At 37.5% G+C, this 18,773-nt stretch overlaps 1 protein-coding gene across 5 annotated transcripts in view; it reads right to left on the bottom strand.

Annotated features, from left to right (window-relative positions):
• Nucleotides 1–18,773, bottom strand: part of FAT1 (FAT atypical cadherin 1) — a 124,483-nt gene that overhangs the window by 56,305 nt on the left and 49,405 nt on the right. For all 5 annotated transcript variants that reach the window (XR_009006494.1, XR_009006495.1, XM_007173985.3 and 2 more), the window contains exon 3: nt 9,610–9,924. Coding sequence is in view for 3 of the 5 variants with exons in the window: in XM_007173985.3 (XP_007174047.2) it covers nt 9,610–9,924 (315 nt within the window). In the remaining 2 variants the exon portion in view is untranslated. The remainder of the gene's footprint in view (nt 1–9,609; nt 9,925–18,773) is intronic.

Here is an 18,773-nt window from a genome sequence, read left to right as displayed (position 1 = left end):
CTTTCCTCTTCCATAATAGAATGAAGAAAAAATATTTTTTAGTAATCTGATGAACAATAAGTACAAATACTAGTTTAATGCCTATAAAATACAAGGTCACAATTAGAAAGTTGTTTCAACTAATGACCAAGATAGAAAAGACTCTTCTGTTCTGAACAAACCTAAACAATTTCTCTCTGTTCTTTTAAGAGTTTATTCAACAAGCAACATGGGCCTCAGGGTACAATAACAATAATTAAAAAAATAGTTTTCAAGAAATAATTTACTCAATAAAATATTCTCTTTAGTCAGAATAATTTACCTGTGTTCACCCTACATTGGCCAAAACAATCCTTTCTATTTAGCCATGATGACCTCTCATTCCTCTTACATACAAGCTTAAAACAAAAAACAAACCAAAAAAAACCAAAATGCCTACTATCAAAAATTAAACTATATAAAATAAATATAGAAGCTATAAGAGGTCAGAAGTTAAAAATGTTTTAGAAATTTATGGGATATGTATTTCAAACTTAAGACTCCTGAATAATAATTTTTTTTTAATTTCCATGATGCACTATTGAAATACAGCCTGCTTTGAGTTGGTGAAGCTATCACAGAACTAAAGAGACTCATTAAATGTATGGAAAATAAAGGAGGCAATATATTAGTAATTATTAGTAATAACTGTTAATTATTCTAATTTTTAAAATAAAGTATTAAAGCAAGCAAAAGACAGTGAGACAGGAAAGCCGGAGACATTAGCTGTAGAATTCCATGTAGCACATGACAAATACTTTTTCATGGGACATTCTATTCTACAGATCTGTACCCAACCAGCTTCAATAAAGTGAAAATGTTCTCAGAACAAGCCTGTTTACTGTAATTTACAGAGAGCACAGCTGAAGTCCTGAGGTCTGGACAGTGGGAAGGCAGAGGACACCGCAGGAGGAGGAGGGACAGACACTAGACCAAGAACAGTGTTTTCCTGGTCAAACTTCTAAGACTCCTCTTCCAACAGGTGAAACGGAAATCATTTCACTAATTTTTAAAATCAGTCAACTGGAGAATACATATTAAGCAGTAATCACATTCTCCGTATCATGCTTGGTTCTATCCTGACCCTCCAGGACCTGAGCCAGGACTGAATGTCCACAGAACAGGCAAGACGAGCGCCGCAGTGAAAAGGCAGAGCAGACCTGGAAAGACAGGCAGGGAGGTGGGCCCTGCTACCCACCGGCTCCCATCTAAAAATACAGATTGCCTTGTAGGCCAAGAGCGAACTTCCAATTTTTCCTATAGTTATCACTCAACATCCATCCCCTTGGAGCTTTAGACCATGAGCTCAGCGATCCTCTGCAGTACTGCGCTGTCTTTATTTAGGTGGTGTTCCAAGACTGCATTTAAGTACAGCTTGTCTGGAGTTCTCTGGGCAGCTGCCGCCATTTGAACAGCTATTGTTCGTCACTGCAGTCCTGGTGCCGGCAGGATTAGGCTTGGAGCCAAAAATGGAATTCTATTCATACACTGTCAAGGCTGGAAGGGCGCTCAGAACTCATTTAGTTCAAACTTTCAGAGTCCCATGGAAAACCCTAAAAGAATGAATCAAATGACCAGTCTAAAGTCACACAAGCAGTGGCTGAGTAAGAATCTGCACCCTGAAATCTTCAGACTTCTCTTCTGGTTTTAATTCTATCTTAACTAGCTGTTTCTCATTGAAAAGGGATGGCATTGAAACATAAGATAAACATAAGATCAAAAGCCAAATGCAATTTACCAGGAATTGCCTTCAACATTCCTATAAATGTCAGATATAGCAGAGATAGGGAGGGGAAGAAACCCAACCCATTTTATAAAGTTAACATCATGTTGACAAAAAAGGCTAATCTCACTTAGGCACTTAAATGCAAAATCTTAAAATACTGGTACTTAAAATAATTTTAGCAAATGATATTCAGCAACATTATAAAAAACAGAATACCCCTTGAAAGAATTTAACCTAAGGATTCAAGGTTAACAGATTTTCAGAGAAAAAGCATATCATCTATTTTAACGTGTGCAGAAAGTGCAGTGCATAAAACTTGACTTCTTTTAGACTTTAAGGATAACATACTTCACTGTAAAATTAAAAAATAAGCAGGAGGAACAGGTAGAAAGATCTACAGAGTCTTTCTTAATATTTGCATATATTTGGGAAAAGACTACAAATGAGTAAACTTTTTTTTTTAAATGAATTCCTGCCATTGTAAAGTGACTGGCCCTTAATTTCCTTCCTGTGCAGCTATCGAATGTTACCGGAAACCCTTGGAAGTTGTTTGCAGCTATAGCTATTTCCTATTGCACTTTGTTCAGCCTCCGTTCCAGCCACAATAAAATGCCATTTACTTTGATTGAGAAAAAAGTAGTTGTAATGTGATAGTGGACTTGAAGATGGATGGTTACCCAGTATACCTATTAGCTATTACAGCATTTTATGACTTTCCCATGCTTTAGGGATTACTACATATATATGTGTGTGTATGTATGTATGTATATATTATATATATATATATATATACACACATATATATATCACTCTATCTGCAATTAAAGAACATTTCTTATACTGAACATAAAATAATCCTACATTACTCTATCCTACATGTAAACAAACGAATGAAAAATAGACCACTGTATAAAGTTATCCTTTACAAAGCATACAAAGCTGTAACTTACTTAATTTGAGCATGAACATCTCAACCCAGAATCAGGGAGGAAAAAAAATGGAGAAAATGGTAACCATTTGATAAGTATACATATAACCAACTGTGAGAGCTGGAATTTCAAGCTCTGAAATATTTTTTAACAGGATATAACAGCACAAAGAAGTGTGAAAATCTCAAAACTTGGAACTATTTTATCTTCTAATGAGAAATAGTTATTTCTCAAAGTAGAAGAGATCTGAATAATAGTCTATCATCAACTTGCTAAATCTTTTCTGATATTTCAACCTTGGTAACTAATGTTCTACTACTATTCTTTAAAGAATAATTTTAATAACCTGGAGAAGCAAAACACAGCTCTCATCTTTTTTAAGTATTCACTGCTTAGAGCAATGGGAAATAAACTTAATTTTTACTTCAGGAATATCAAATAGTCTACTCCCTCAGAGATAAATCAACAATTCAACCAGCCCAACTAGTAAATACATCAGTATACCAGGGGTGAGAAAACTACTGCCAACCTGATTTTGTATGGCTTACAAGCTACGAACGGCTTTTATATTCTTAAATGACCAGAAAAAAAACAAAAGAATATATTGTGACACATGAAAAGTATATGAAATTCAAATTACAATGTCCATAAGTAAAGTTTTATTGGCACACAGCCATACTCATTCATTTCCATGTTGTCTAGGGCTGCTTTCGCTCTACAGTGACAGAGCTGAGTGGCTGTGACAGAGGCTGTATGGCCTGCAAAGGCTAAAATATTTCGTACCTGGCCCTTCACAGAAAACGTTTAATGATCCTTGCAGTACACGGTTAATAAGACTAAGTTTAAACACTTAGTGTTATTTAGAAGCTTCATGCTTTTTGGTCTGAAAATATCACTAGAAATAAGATTAGCCTAAAAAGCAACCATCATATAATTCAGAAATTCCTTAACACAAAAAACAGAGAAGGTAAGAAAAACCGGATCCCAAACCACATTTACATCACAAACCCAAAAGCAAATCAAGTGAATGTGGGATCCTGCATCCAGAAGTAGCAGTTATGAAACCCGCGTCCTTCTGGCTCTGACCTCGGGTGGCCTTTACCTCTCTCTGAAGTCATATAATTACTTGAAAAATGGGGAAGACAGCAGACTCTTGGCATTTGTAATCTCTACTCACAGGGCTTCTTGTAAAGATTAAGTATGTGAGATTGCTTTAATACATAAAGTGCAATGTGCGTAATAAGCTACACGTGTCACTGCCCTTCTGGCTCCGAGAGAAAGTTTTATTCCAACCTGATCTAAAAGTGAGGTCAAGAGTGGAAGAGTGGTAAAAGGAAGACCAGAAAATAGCACAGAAGAGTAGCAAAAGAGGGAAAGCCAAGGTTTGCTGGTTCCTCTTTGGCTGTCTCCTTCAAGCTCAACTCTCAAAGGTGACAGGCATGAGACAGCCTTATGGAAATCAGCCCAAAGAGAGAGAACCAGCGTGGCTTACAAGATTCCAACAGTGCAACATGCTCCAGATCCAATAATGAGAAGAGATTTAGAGTAAAGATCAGCCTCCAAAATATATGAAATTTTAACTCTACAGAATTGATAAAGGAAAAGCTAAGAAAACAGTAAGCTGAAACAGCCTCAATAAAGTTTTTAAACCATTTAAAATTTCAAGTAGATGGAAACAGATTCAATAGTTGTCAAAAGAGCTTAAACCCTTTGAAGATGCTCACGCAGACACACAGAAATCACATCCACAAACATACTCGTATATTCAAAAAGGATGCCTCTACTTAACACACATTTCTGATGCATTTATTTTTATCCATAAAAATTTCTCAGTGTATTTGTTCCCGCACAGGAAGACCTACCTCAATGAATGAGAAGATAAAAAAAAAATTTACTAGACAGTATAAGATCAGTGGATCAGTGAAATGGGTGGTGAAAGGTACATGGATATGTACCTATATTCTTCTTCTTTTTTTTTTTTTTTTATAGCTACTTTATTTATTTATTTATTTATTTTTGGCTGTGTTGGGTCTTCGGTTCGTGCGAGGGCTTTCTCTAGTTGCGGCAAGTGGGGGCCACTCTTCATCGCGGCGCGGGGACCACTCTTCATCGCGGTGCGCGGGCCTTTCACTATCGCGGCCCCTCCCGTTGCGGGGCACAGGGTCCAGACGCGCAGGCTCAGTAGTTGTGGCTCACGGGCCCAGCTGCTCCGCGGCATGTGGGATCTTCCCAGACCAGGGCTCGAACCCGTGTCCCCTGCATTAGCAGGCAGATTCTCAACCACTGCGCCACCAGGGAAGCCCTGTACCTATATTCTTATAATAATGTGGTAATTTTTCTAAGGCACAGCCTCTAATACTAATAATACTGTTAAGGGAAAAACCCAAGATGTTTATCACTGTATACAGTATGCTACTACCCATGTAAAAAGACAAGAAAAAAATAATGTATTCTTGTTTGTATATGAGTAAAAGAAATGACAAACAGTAGTTTCCTCAAAGTGTTTTAAAATGTAGGTTTTATTAGTATTCAAGAATGGTGAGGTCACCATATCAGGAGACCACTGTCACTGAAAAGATAGTTTATTATTCACAACACCCGAGAGAAGAGGGGGTACCACACGAGCCTGCACTGGGGTCGGTGAGGAGGTGGAAGGAGCAAGGAGAAAGCATGCACCAGAGCCTTTCCTGTGGTTTCCACAGAAAGCCCAAGGTGATGCAGCACAAGCAGGTTTAGAGTTGGCTGGTATGAATTATTTCAATGGCTCTGGTACTCACTACAACGTGCATGAATCTCAGAGGAAATATGCTGAGTGTAAGAACCTTTACCAAAAAAAAAAAATAGTACACACTCTGTGAGTCTAATTGTAGAAAATTTTAGGGAGCGCAAACTAACATACAGTGACCGAAAGCAGATGAGTGGTTGCCTGGGGGTGGGAGCAGAGGGCAGTAGCGGGGAGGAGGTACAGAGAGGCATGGCGAAACGTTGGGGAGCAATGGGTAGGTTCACTGCTCGACTGTGGTGATGGTTTCAGTGTTGGATAGCTATGAGAAAACTCATTAAATTGCAGGCTTTAACTATGTGCAATTTATTATATGTCAGTTACACTTCAATAAAACTTTTAAAATAAAGAGCAATACTTGCTTTGTGTCCAAAACTTGGAATATACCAACGCAGAGATAAGGGAATAAAACTGTGGTCTTTTCTAAAGCACGCACAAGCACCAAGTGAACACTTGAAAATTATATGCCAGTTTTAAGGTACATATCAGGCCTCAAAAGTTCAAACTGGTAACACGGACTAAAAAGACGCTCTGCTGGGGTGGTCCCACTCTGCTGAGGTTACTCGTGGAGAAGGAAGCCTGTGAGTGCACACTGGTCCCCACTGTTTGGGGCCCTCCTTCTTCTCTGTCCTTGACACTCCGCAAAGGAAGCTGCGACGTATGTGTCTGCAGAGCCGGGCAGTCACGGCTCAGACAGTCCAACACTCCAGGCTCTTGTCTCCCTCCCACCTCGAGCAACTGCACAATTTCTGTTAAAAGAAGCAAATTTGCCCTGATACTGAACATAATCAAACAAAAGATGTTATAAGAATTTCTGGTGTCCACAAAAGTGTGTGTGTCAGGAAAGGAAAATGAATCAAGTCTCTTTTGCTTGTACCCTCTGTGAAAGGAAGCACCCTGCCACCCACCACCCCTTAGAAACAACACAGCAGGAACCATCTGAGATGCAGACAGAAAGGCAGTTCCATGCACAAAAACTTTGACTGGAACACAAAATACATTTAAAAATGTTCCTCCAAACTTGTCATTGAGAATCCCCCATTCAGATCATCAAACCCAGTCCTAGCAAGGTTTTCTATACTGTTTTTTAAATTATGCGTCATACTATGATAAAAGGAGAGAAAGATCTGGAGGGATGTTTCCTCCTCTCCAAAAGGACTTAGTGAGGTCATCTGATTTAAGTTTATACAAAACATTCCAAGGGATTGTATGCAGACTCTCCAAAATAGGTCATTATTTATAAAAATAGCGTAAATATTATCCTTTCACCCTTCTTCTGGTATTTACGCTTTTCCACCAAGCACAGCCATTCTCTCACACACTCATCTAACTCCATCTCTTGGCCTCACCACTCCTTCAAATTGTCCCAACTTGAAGAACATCCCCTACCTCCTGTCCATCCATCCACTTTACTACTTTCAGAATCAGCACACTAACTTTCCCAAGGGGCCTCATCCTCCTAACTACACCACCACATGAGTCATCATCAGTTCCGCAGTTCCTCCAGAGGCACTGATTAGCGCCTGGGCACACATCTCACACCCACCTGTCTCTCTCTGCTATTTCACTTACGTAGACTACATACTCTCAAAGCATCTCTTAACATGCTGGATACACAGCAGAAGCTCAATAAACGCTTGATGTGTAAACAAACAATTTGAATGGCAATGAATTCAGGCTTTCTCCAGTCTGCTGGATGTTGTGATAATCACCAGGGTCCTAAATTTCTCTTTACCACTAAGGAGCAAGCAGACGCATTTTACCTTGTCAAATTTGTTTATCCAAAGGAGAGGCACAGATTTATCAGTCTACTAAGACCTTGGTTATCTCATGTAGAGTTAACAGAGCAAAGGTAAGTAACACCTGCAAGCGGGAGAGGCCGGGGCATCTTTCCTGGAAGTGATGCTGAGCTCCTGCACGCATGCACGCACTCGCCTTAACAGGCCTGCAAAAATGCTCACCACTAATCACAAAATGTGAGGGCCTGGAAGCCGGCTTTTCTCCAAGATCCCAGAGGTAAAGCCTCACTACTGTCCACATCTCTTGATTTCCAGCCCAGTGATTTTCTCTCTCTGCCATTAATAACCAAGTAACATGATTTAGGGTCCGCAGGTGGTCTGATGGGTCAGCACATCACAGGAACTTTCTTCCACCAGACTGTCTTTCACCAGCCTCTACAGTCTGGCCCCCAATAATACTGAGGCTGTATTTCCTGTATTCTTTTATAATGCCCATGCTAAAATATGGTTATTTCTCAGTCTTTAGAGACTTTAGGTGACTTGTGGAATGATCAAATTTCTCTATTAAACACACAGTTTATTACATACTTCACAACAAATATTCCTGAGTGCTAACTATGGTTATTTTCCACTACTATCTGCCTTCAACTCATAAAAAAATAAAACCTCTCTGTAGTCCCATGGCTTTTCCCCTGCTGTCCTATCAGCAGGATGCATATGCTACCCACCCAGGGGTGTGGGAGCTAGCTATGGATTCCTGAAGGGGACTTCTACTCCCTGAAGATAAGGAAGAGCTTAGAAGTCTCGGCAGACACCTCTTTTTAAGAGTTGTCAGAACAGAGAGACGTAAAGGGAGTAGCAAGGCCACATTAATCCCATTTCTACAAGACATAACACAACAGCAGTGCCATCACATTTCACAGGCCTGAGATGACGAAGGTTTCAAGGCTCCCACAGTAGCTCTAACTTATATAATTATAATGGCATAATTATCTCAAGGCAAAAGTAAATCCTGATACAGTCAAAATAAATCTTGTTGACTTGTAGCAATCAAGAAAGACAGTCTATATGATAGGTTGGAATAGGGTGACAAGAGGTTTAAAAACTAACATTTTAATGTACTTTTTAAGACACAAAATATTACATACACACATGTTCCCTTATCAGGTTATCTTTCTACAGGCATTTTGGTACACAGATATTGAACTCAAGCTTCCTTCCACCTCAAGAACTGCTTCCTTTTAAGTTCAATAAAGGAAATTATGAAATAAGAATTACACCAAAAAAAAAAAAAACTGGCAAGGAAGCTGAGAATGCCTCCTTAATTTTGGTTTTTGTATATTATTTCTTTGACATATCAAAAAGACAACCCAGTAACTGAACAGGCCAGCTCCCTCAGAATAAGACATAATGAGCAAAGACATGATAGAGACATGTAAATTATAAATCTACCACTTTAGAATCCATAACTAGATCCTAAGAAAAAGTACTGAATCACCAAAAAATCTGGGTTCAAAGGCCAGTGATCTACTTCATGAGAAGTTTTATGTTCCTACAAATAAGTTGTCCTCTCAGTGTCATGCAGTGGTTCTTGTTTTAACTCTGATCAAGAAATCAGAGTGCAACCCTCCACTTGTAAAGTTTTCATGTATAAATGATAGCTAACTTTTCACTACACAAATGATAGCTATGTTGAACCTTTGTGTGTGTGTGTGTGTGTGTGAAATAATAAAAAAGAGAACCAAGACTTCAGAAAAAAGTTGATGCATTATCAAATGTAAAAGAATAAATATTTGAAGTTTATAAGGATTTTGGAAGAGGATTTTGGAGTCAAGGAGCTACCTGCTTAGAAAAAGGGTGTCAGACATTCAGAGGAGAAAACAGTTAGAAGGAAAACTTGAGGTATGAGTTCAAGAAAGTAACTGCTCCCAATCTGAAAATTATTTAATCCTGATCCTCTACTGTCTAAAGAGACACAGCACTGCTCTATGGAAAAATTCCAAAACAACATTAAAAAAAAAAAAAAAAAACTACTGTGAATTGTGAAATAAACTCTTGATATTTTTCATAAAAAGTAGAGTTTGGAAAATTTAGCAGCAGTAGAATTTGCGGTTAAGTTTAAAATGCATCACTAATTTAGGAACTATTAATGAAACTACAATATTTGCTTTTTAACCTGCAAGTGAAACTCTACTAATGAGCAAAATAGTTTTATAAAAGCAAATTCAAAGGAAAAAAAAAAACAGGGATAAAATTTTCATGAGGGTATAAAGGCTTGTCTTGAGTAACTCAAAAGGGAAACGATTTATCAAAAACTAAACAAACGTGGCAAATTAAGAAACTTAATTATTAAATTTCCCCACATCAAGAGCATATAAGCATGACTATTTCATACATAATAATATTAACACATACCTGTCTTAGGATTTATTGAAAAAAATCCTTGTGGATTTCCGCTTGTAATTTTGTATGTCAGCCTGTCATCAGAGCTAGAATCTGGATCAAATGCCTCAATCTGGACCACAGACACATCCTTGGGAGAGTTTTCCATTATTTCCGGATAATAAACAGGCTCTGAAGTCTGTGGTGCGTTGTCATTCACATCCTCCACCTCTATATAGACCTCTACAAAGGAGGAAAGGGGCACGACGCCCTGATCAGACGCGTAGACTGTTAGCCAGTAATGGGAGGTAGACTCGCGGTCCAGTCGACCTGAAGTCTCTATAACACCTAGAGGAGAAAGAAGAGAAGCATGAAGTAGGCTGTCAACCATCACGGCCAACTGTCACTCTGAGAAAGCATCAACCTAAATGACAGCTCTTATGCCTTAAGCCTTATGGAAGGCTTCTGTGTTGCTTACAGCGGTGCGATCTTAAGCAAATTGTCTAGCCTCTCTGTGTCTCGGTTTCCTTTCCTATAAAATGGAGTAATAAGAGTAGTGTGTTCCTAGGTTGATTAAATGAACTAACACATATAATGATTAGAATATAGCACTTGGCACGTAATATTGGTTATAAAAGTATTTGTCATTATTAGTATTAGGTGCCAGGCACTATGTGGGGCACTTTACAAATATTATCTTATTTAACTCTCAAAACAACCCAAAGAAATGAATGGTCAAATATGGTCTCTTGTGTCCTGAAATCCATCAGTTTCTTTTAATCACCTTAAGCAAATGGCAAGACAACCAGGATGCTAAAAATATAAATTCTCCTACCACATTATAAGCTCCACAGGAGCAGAGACCACATCCTTCTAAATGCCAGTTTACCCAGCACATTACCCAAAGCCCAATAATTATTTATTAAATGAACAAAAATGAACGGATATATTAACTGGAGTTGATACAGAAAAGTCCTCAAATGCGATCCAAACTAGGACACATTTCTCATTAATTCAACTAGTAAGAGATGGAATTATAAAATTACAAAGAAAGTTAGAATGTCTGTAACGTTTCGGCTCAGCCACTGGAAGTCCAGCCACGCGAAGTCTTACTTAATCTCAAGATTAACCTATTCTCAGGATGATTAACAGTGGAAATATCCATTTCTCTTGGGCAAATCCCACCTTTTTATTCAATGGTGTAAACTTGTCCTTTGGCTTTCCCAAAATACATCATTGGATTTTTTTCTTGTGCAATAATCATTCTGAATTAATGCTATTTTTAGGGTTCAACAAGATCCAGGTTGAACTTTGGAAATCCTACAACTTTAGAATCACTGAAGTTTCCCATTTAACGCAAAATACTATGGGAAAAATGACAAATATCAATTTAATCTGTGCTCAAAAATGAAACAGTATTTATCTCAACTAAATATACATCTGTATTTCTTATTTCTTGATCACTATGTAAATTTAAATATTTGCTTATTTGAGGTTAATATCAAAAAAAAACCTCATTTATTTTGAATGTTAGATAATTATATCTAACACTCCCCAAAAGGTTTACAACTTACAAACAGCAAACCTAAATATTAAAATGTGAAATAGATTATCATAAAATGAATGTGTATTGCTATTCAGAAGCATTATAACTACTGCTTCACTATTTCTTAGCAAACCCTCAAAATGGATCTCCTCCTAGAAATATGGAACAAAGCCTCAGAACTCTTAAATAAAAAAGGAGCTAGCTGGTCTCTCTATGCAGCAGACAACTCAAACACGTTTTCCTTTTTCTCTGGTCCAAACATAAGTCTATGCATACTCAATCTGTTCACCAAATTAGTAAAATTATATTTGTTTTTAGCCTGAAAGAAGAGTGCCCTTAGTAACCAAGGGAAAATAATCTTTTCCAGTTTTTCTCTGTCTCACTCCCATCAACCGATACAAAGGACGCCAGGGAACAGTTCTAAGAGGATTACATATTAATAAATGAATGTACATATGCTTCTCTTGTTTCTGCCATGTCATTAAAATGTAACATAATTCATTTGGCAGGTGAAGTATTATTAGAAAATTTAAAGACAGGTACATGGTACTTGTATTCACCTCTTTTGAGTTCTAATCCTCCAACAGTTCATGCTGCTATCCACTTTTAAAAACTGTGTCCCTCTCAATGTCATCTGTAGGCATTTAATAACAACAACAATTAGGAAAAATTCTGTCAGTCTTTGTGATACGTCAGGCACTACAACCGTCTTACACGCATTATTTTATCCACTCCTTATATCCAACCTGCCCATGTATGTGGTGTTATTATCCCCATTTCATGAATGAAAAACTCAGATTAAGAGTGATGAGGAACTTCCCCAGGGTCATAGTAAATGGCAGAGCTGGAGCTCAAACACCAGGAATCTCTGACTTCAGTGCCACCAAAATTCCATCTGTCTTACTGTTAGTATGACAAAAGTTCAGTCAACAAAATTTAACATGAAAACTCTGAAAAGACAAGTCAAACCTCATACTTTGTCCATTTTTTTGCATGTCAGTATTCAGAAGGAGTTTATTAAGTGAACACTCACATACAATAGCTTCTTTTAGTGTCAGGATGGAAGGAAAGAAAGAGGTAGAAAATGCAAATACATTATAAGAATTAAATCACAGATAAAAAGAGCTATTTATTTTCCATTAAGTTCCACTTGGAGTCTGGTCTGTGTCCGGACTGTAGTGTACAATTACGGGATGGATGCTTCTGCTGGGAAGAGCCCCCCTCCCCCACTCCACCCTCCCCCACTCCACCCTCCCCCACTCAACCTAGCAACTGAGGGGGCAGTCGCACCCTTCTGTGCATGACCTCTGAGCCACGGTCAGGAGGGAAAGTTTCCAAGTCCCAGGTAATCTCCAGATATTACTAACAGTTCAAAGTGAGACTCCAAAGTAGCTCTACTCAAATATGGAAGGAACTAGAATTGTATTAATTAGTAATTAAATATGCATAAGTGATGTTCATATTTCATGAATTCTTAAACTGTGTATTTTTATATATATTTCGTATAGTGATTGCTAAGATGTTCATGTTTTGATGTACTTTAATTATTATATTCTTATAAAAAGAAAGAACAAAATTACTACAGCTTGTAGATAACTAAGAAATAAAGTGAATTTTTAACTGCCAAAGGGAAAGGAGGACATACTGAATAACTTCTTCTAACCAAAATGCTCAAATAATAATACAAGTAAATTTACTGTATTTATATATAATAATTTAATAATACAAGGACTTACTGTATGTCAAGGACTTCACTAGGTGCTTTACATGCATTAAATCATTTAAAGAACACAGGAATCACATGATTTTCATCGTGGCTTCACAAATGAGGAGACAGAAGCTTAGATAAAGTAAGCAAACGGCCCAAGCCTTAGAGTGATGAAGAAGCACAGCCATGGTCAGTCAACAATTAAGTGGTGGAATCGAGATTTGAATCAGACAGTCTGACTCCAGAACTCAGGCTCTTCACCATCAGGCTATACTGTCATCATTAGCCACAGAATCATCGTCACACACTCCACAGCAGCAAGGATGCTGGAGACCGAGGAGCGGGGTGGAGGGCTGCCATGATGAGAGGCTACAAGCAGTTTTCCACTACTGAGATAAGGGTCTTCCCCACACTTAAAGGACAATAAAGAAGAGAAGATTCCAGGGCTCTGCTTCACAGTGGTTCAGGGGCTAGTGCCTAAGCACTATTTTAATTGCAGATTCTAATTCTAAGCACTATTCTAAAAGCATAAAGTAGGTGGGAAAAGACCATACTTATGCAAAGGGATTTTGTGTTCTGCTTTTTAATCTGTTTGCTCAGTCACAAGATACATCCCTGCGAGACTCCCAGGCAGAAACTTTTGCAACAGGCAGAACTGAGCTCCCATCTTGAATCTAGGAAGAACTGACCACAGGTCCAGGAACAGCTAGAAACAGTCTAGATAATCTGGGAAGATAGACTAGTAGTAGATCTAAGCCTTAGCCATTTCAAAACCAAGAATTGGAGACTGACAACCCTTTAGAAATCCTCAAGTACAACTCACTTGTTTTTAAGAAAAGCTGAAATGAGTTGCTCAACTTTAGGAAGCTAAACAGGCAGAACGTTGAGAATCCAGAGTAAGGCACCTCCTTAACCAAGGGCTCATCAGAATCCCAATCATTCCTTACGGGGGGTCCCGGTTTCTGAGATGGCCAACATACCAACTACCTACAGGTCTGGCCAGAGCAGTGTCTATTCTTTCGGTCCCTATTCCTGCACCTGTCACTCTTCTTTTCCCAGTCCTTCCTAGAGCCACAACTAGCATGTATAGATGGATTTCTTCTGTACATTGTTACCTTAATTCATTAAAAAGAAACAAATTTTCAAAATCCCGTTATGAAGACTTCTAACTAGTACCTTTAACGCAGGAAACCAACAACTAGACTCCTAGGCATCACTGGAAGTGAACCGACCTACTGCGTTCACTCGCAAAACTGCATCCCACTCCCATTTCTCTCAATCCATGATCTTCTACCAACCAACTTTCAGTAACTCCTACTTTTTTGCACACTGGGTTATAAATTCACTTTTCCTGAAACAATTCTCTAAGGAACCAAAAAAACCTATACATACTTAAACTCCAGTTTTAAAGATATTTCTCTTTAATACATACCCACAATAATACTGCATCCTATTCGGCACATATACACATCCATACACTAACTTCCTGTGGTTTCCCTCCTGTCTTCAAATATCTCCCCCTCTCTCAGCTCCCTTTCTTTCTCTGCCATCTCTGCTCCTATTTTTTATTTCCTCTTTCACTTTCTGGGAGAGCAACAACAGCATGCCAGCAACTAGACGATCCGTAAACCCAGGCTGTGAGAGAGAAACAAGTGATGGCCCAGGGCTGCCGCAGCTCCTTCCAGCCACAGGAAGAGAGTCTCAATCAATGCTGTATGAGAAAAAGCCAGCGAGATGGCTAAAGTAGAAATTACACCTTTCTTGTCAAGAGGTTATAGCGCACAGGCAGCAGACGAGGTAAGGATGCTGCTGTGTGATTCTACGCTGTATATTTTGAGCACAGAAGACAAGTTTAGACAAGCCTGTAATATATGCACCACCCAGCGATGTTATAAGAGATCATTTCTCGGCTTTAATGAAACATGACGGAAGCAAAAAATGCCTAGCTTTCCAATCTCAGGAATACAATGAAGACATTTTCAGAAAAAGTTGTTAATAGAGCTGAAAAATGTGAAAGAAGCTAGAAATCTGGAGCTATTAAATAAAAATATTTATCATTCCAAACATATTCTCTAGGATTTCAAAACTACCACCAGATGTCACTATGGAAACTGATTTTAAATGTGCACACAGTGGAAAAACTGGACTGAAAGAAAAACATAATGCAATGTAATTGTTAAAAGAGCTTGACCAATGTGGCTGAAAATACAGCTCGCAGCAAAATTTCTTTCTAGAAGGATTCATTACTGTCCATATATTTAATTAAACAGGTACTGATGGTGTCTTCCTATACACCCTGATTATTCAAAGGTTGTAGGATACAGTATTAGTTGCTCAAGTAGATGGTGCAAAAGTAAGTAAAGGTTCCCAGGAATAACTAATTGCTACCACCTATCCCTGCTGGCTGATGGCCTGTTAACTTGAACACTGGCCTTGGATAGGAACAGCCAGCAGTCCCTCCAGCTGCCACTGGTGGGGCAAGATGCTTTCAACAGAGTAATCTTCAAGGCAGAAATGAAGTTATACGTAGCCACTATACTGCCAGTGTAGCCACTATACTGCCAAAAATAATTTAACTGACTCAAATTTCCATGGTCACAGAACACCTTTCTTCCTGGAATTTTCCTGTTTTCTTTGTTTAACAGGTCTTGGCCCCCTATCAAGTCCTAGTACCAAAGCTTTCAACAAAACCTTGCTCTTTCAGATTCTTCAGCTACTCCAACTTAAAAATACTTACAATCAGCAACAATCTGGCAACATAAATTTGCAAACCCTACCCTCCTTTCTGATATACCATGTCACATATACTTTTTACTTTTCTGGAACCAAGATTAAGGCAGCAACTGTATGAAAAGCTTCTTAGTCAATCATAAGAAAAACTTAAATTTAAAATATAATTTTTGATATTTTCCCTGAAGGCAACAAGGGACTGACTGTTCTTTTCTCCATTTCCATAGTCTCATTATAAACAGAAGAACTCTTTTGGAACTAAGTGTTTTCCCAGATATAAAAACAACACTCCCTTAAAAAGAAAAGAGATATCTTCTATACAATAGAGATACAATATCTATGTTTCTGCAATTAATCTGTAAATGGTTACTCAATTTTTTTCTGCTAATTATGGAAAAATCAGAAGTCCCATAATTGTCATACTAAATAGTAATCTGCTACAAGACATTCTTCCTTAAAATTAAGTTTAAAAAGTAAACTATAAGCTCCCTCCTAAAAACTAAACCCTTTAAGGGCATGGATTTGTTGTCTGGTTCAGGGCCTGGTAAATGGGTGCTTATTAATAAGCATGTGTTAAAAAACAGATGTTCATCAAAAAACAAAGTAAGTATGAGAAACAGTCCCAGCCAAGAGGAGCCTAAGGAAACATGAAAACTAAAGGTCATGTGGGATCCTGGGTGGGATCCTGGACCAGAAAAAGCACATTACGTAAAAACCAAAGAAATTGAGTAAACTATGGGTTTTAGTTAACAAGAACATATCAATATTGGTTCATTAATTACAACAAATAGACAATAAAAGGGGAAACTGTGTGTGGGGCGGGGGACTATATGGGAACTCTGTAGTATGTGCTCAGTTTTTCTGTAAATCTACCTAATTGTTTTCAAAGGATGACCATCAGAGTTCATAATATATAATTTGTTTCCTTCTTTAAGTGATAAAGCTTTTTTGTATTTCTTTTTATCTCATTTTCATTAAATACAAGATTTAGACTGATAATGCTGTTAATATAATACCTTGAGAGATCCTAGTGTGCCCATAAAAAAAACCTTGTAAGTTGGGCTAAAGATTTAAACAGCAATCCAACGATGTATCTGTTTACAGATATAAATATATGTATAAATGTAAGAAAGATTTTTTATTACTTTGTTTTGCCTTGATAACATTAATGTACAAAGTGATAAAATGAGTTTCTTGATATAAAAAGTTAGATTTCTGAAATTTAAACACTCTTTAAAATGACTGCACCAATTTGACATGCAATAGTATCCAATAAATCAAAACCCTTGAGTTCTTTTAGAAACATAAGTACAGTAGATCATAATGTAAATATATAATATATATATTTAATGTTCCTGCCTGCTTCTGCATTAGTTGGCAAAACTGTATAGCTACTGCTGACTAAAATACAGGAACAAATGAGGTAAGAGTCTGTTAAATTGGAGGCACTTCAGATACTAAAATGGCTATACAGTTCACTTAGGGAATGACACAGAAAAAATGCTTTCAGTAGTCAAATAAAAATTTTACACTTCCTTTCACTTCAAGTATACAAGATATTATCATTTATTTTACTGGTGTTGGTGATCATAAAACATAAGGCAAATATACAGAGAGTTATGTTTAATGGTTTATTTTGCAGAGAAAAATTCTCTGCAAAAAAAATTCTAATACTTTTAAAAAGAGAATGATACATACATAATTAAATTTTTAAATGCTTGAGACCACACAAATAAGGTAAAAATCCCATGCTTTTGATAGTTTTTAAAAAGGTCAAAATAAAGTAAGTCAACTAAGAAGCATCCCCCATGGGCCAAGCAAACCACCAGGCAGCACACTAGCATACTGCGCAGTTCAACACGTACCTCTCTGCCCTCTCACAGCTAAACACAGAGTAAGTCATGTTGTAAAACTATCCCTCCAGGTTAAAGGCATGGTACTGATGTTACCATCATCCAATCTTTCAAAAGCAGTAACTTGCCATGAGTGTTATTTTGTGAGAAGCCATTTGTGATTGGGAATACAGCAAACTCAAGTGAAATGGTAATGATGATGGTGATAATATTATAAAACAACAGATACATATATTATATAGAGCTCATGATACACCAGCTACTATTTTAAATATGTCTCAAATCTTTTAATCTTTACAGAAACCCTAAGAAATGGATAATATGATCATCCCTATTTCAGATGAGGAAACAATGGCAACAACCTGCCCAAAGTCACACAGTTAGTTCATTACCGGTGGAACTGGGATTCAGTCCCAAAGAGACTGGCTCCAGACAGTCAGGCTGTAACACTTCTGAGTCTCTGGGCTGTGTCCTCTGATTGGAGAGAAGCATGAGAGCAACTGAACACAGCCTGCAGTTTCCAGAGAAAGTCCTGGCTTCAAAAGAATGTAAAAATGGAGTGACCAGATGGGAAAAATTGGTTTTGTTGTTTTCCCAACATTTGGGGATCTGGGTAAAGGATCTGATGATGCAAAAACCTTGCCGCTCTGTGCCGTTAAAACATTAAGCACATTCCATAGCATCAGGATAAAAGGGGAACTTGGTTAATTTATAATGGTACATATGACACAGCTTTAAAAAATGGTATGTTTATTAATTACAAGGAACAATGTCAACAATATACAAATTGAGCAAAAATATAAATCTTTATAAAACTGTACAGAGTACAGCCTTGGTTTTGCTTAGTTCTGTTTCAAAATTAAAAACCACACAAACACACAATTACATGCCCGGGGTTGGGGGGGGGGGGAAGAAAGGTCTAGAATAAACAAAGTGATGGAGGGAAAATAAAGAACATCAACCAACCTAATGAACTAAAATATTTTTTTCACTGTAAATTTCTATAACCATGAATTTTAAGTCATATTTAAAATGCATACAATAAAAAGCCAAATGAAATTTAAGTACCAACAGTCTTTTAAAAGTTTTGCTAGTATAACCTTCTTGCCTCATTTTCCCTTTATATCTTAGATACACTTTCATCTGTTTCCATTTAATCTGAGTCAATGGATAGTCTGACAGCTTCAACAATTTAATATTCAAAATTATTTACATATGAAACTACTTATAGTGCCAGACCAAAGTACACCTTTATGAAATAAATTACAATGAGAGCTTAAAAAAAAGAATAAAGAAACTACCTACAAAGTTTTAGGTCTAGGAAATTCTATAATTATATTGTATAGAGTTAGGTCATAAG

The sequence above is a fragment of the Balaenoptera acutorostrata genome, chromosome 21, assembly GCF_949987535.1.
Source record: "Balaenoptera acutorostrata chromosome 21, mBalAcu1.1, whole genome shotgun sequence".
In the NCBI taxonomy this organism is placed as follows: Eukaryota; Metazoa; Chordata; class Mammalia; order Artiodactyla; family Balaenopteridae; genus Balaenoptera; species Balaenoptera acutorostrata.
This window is presented reverse-complemented; position numbering and strand designations above follow the sequence as displayed.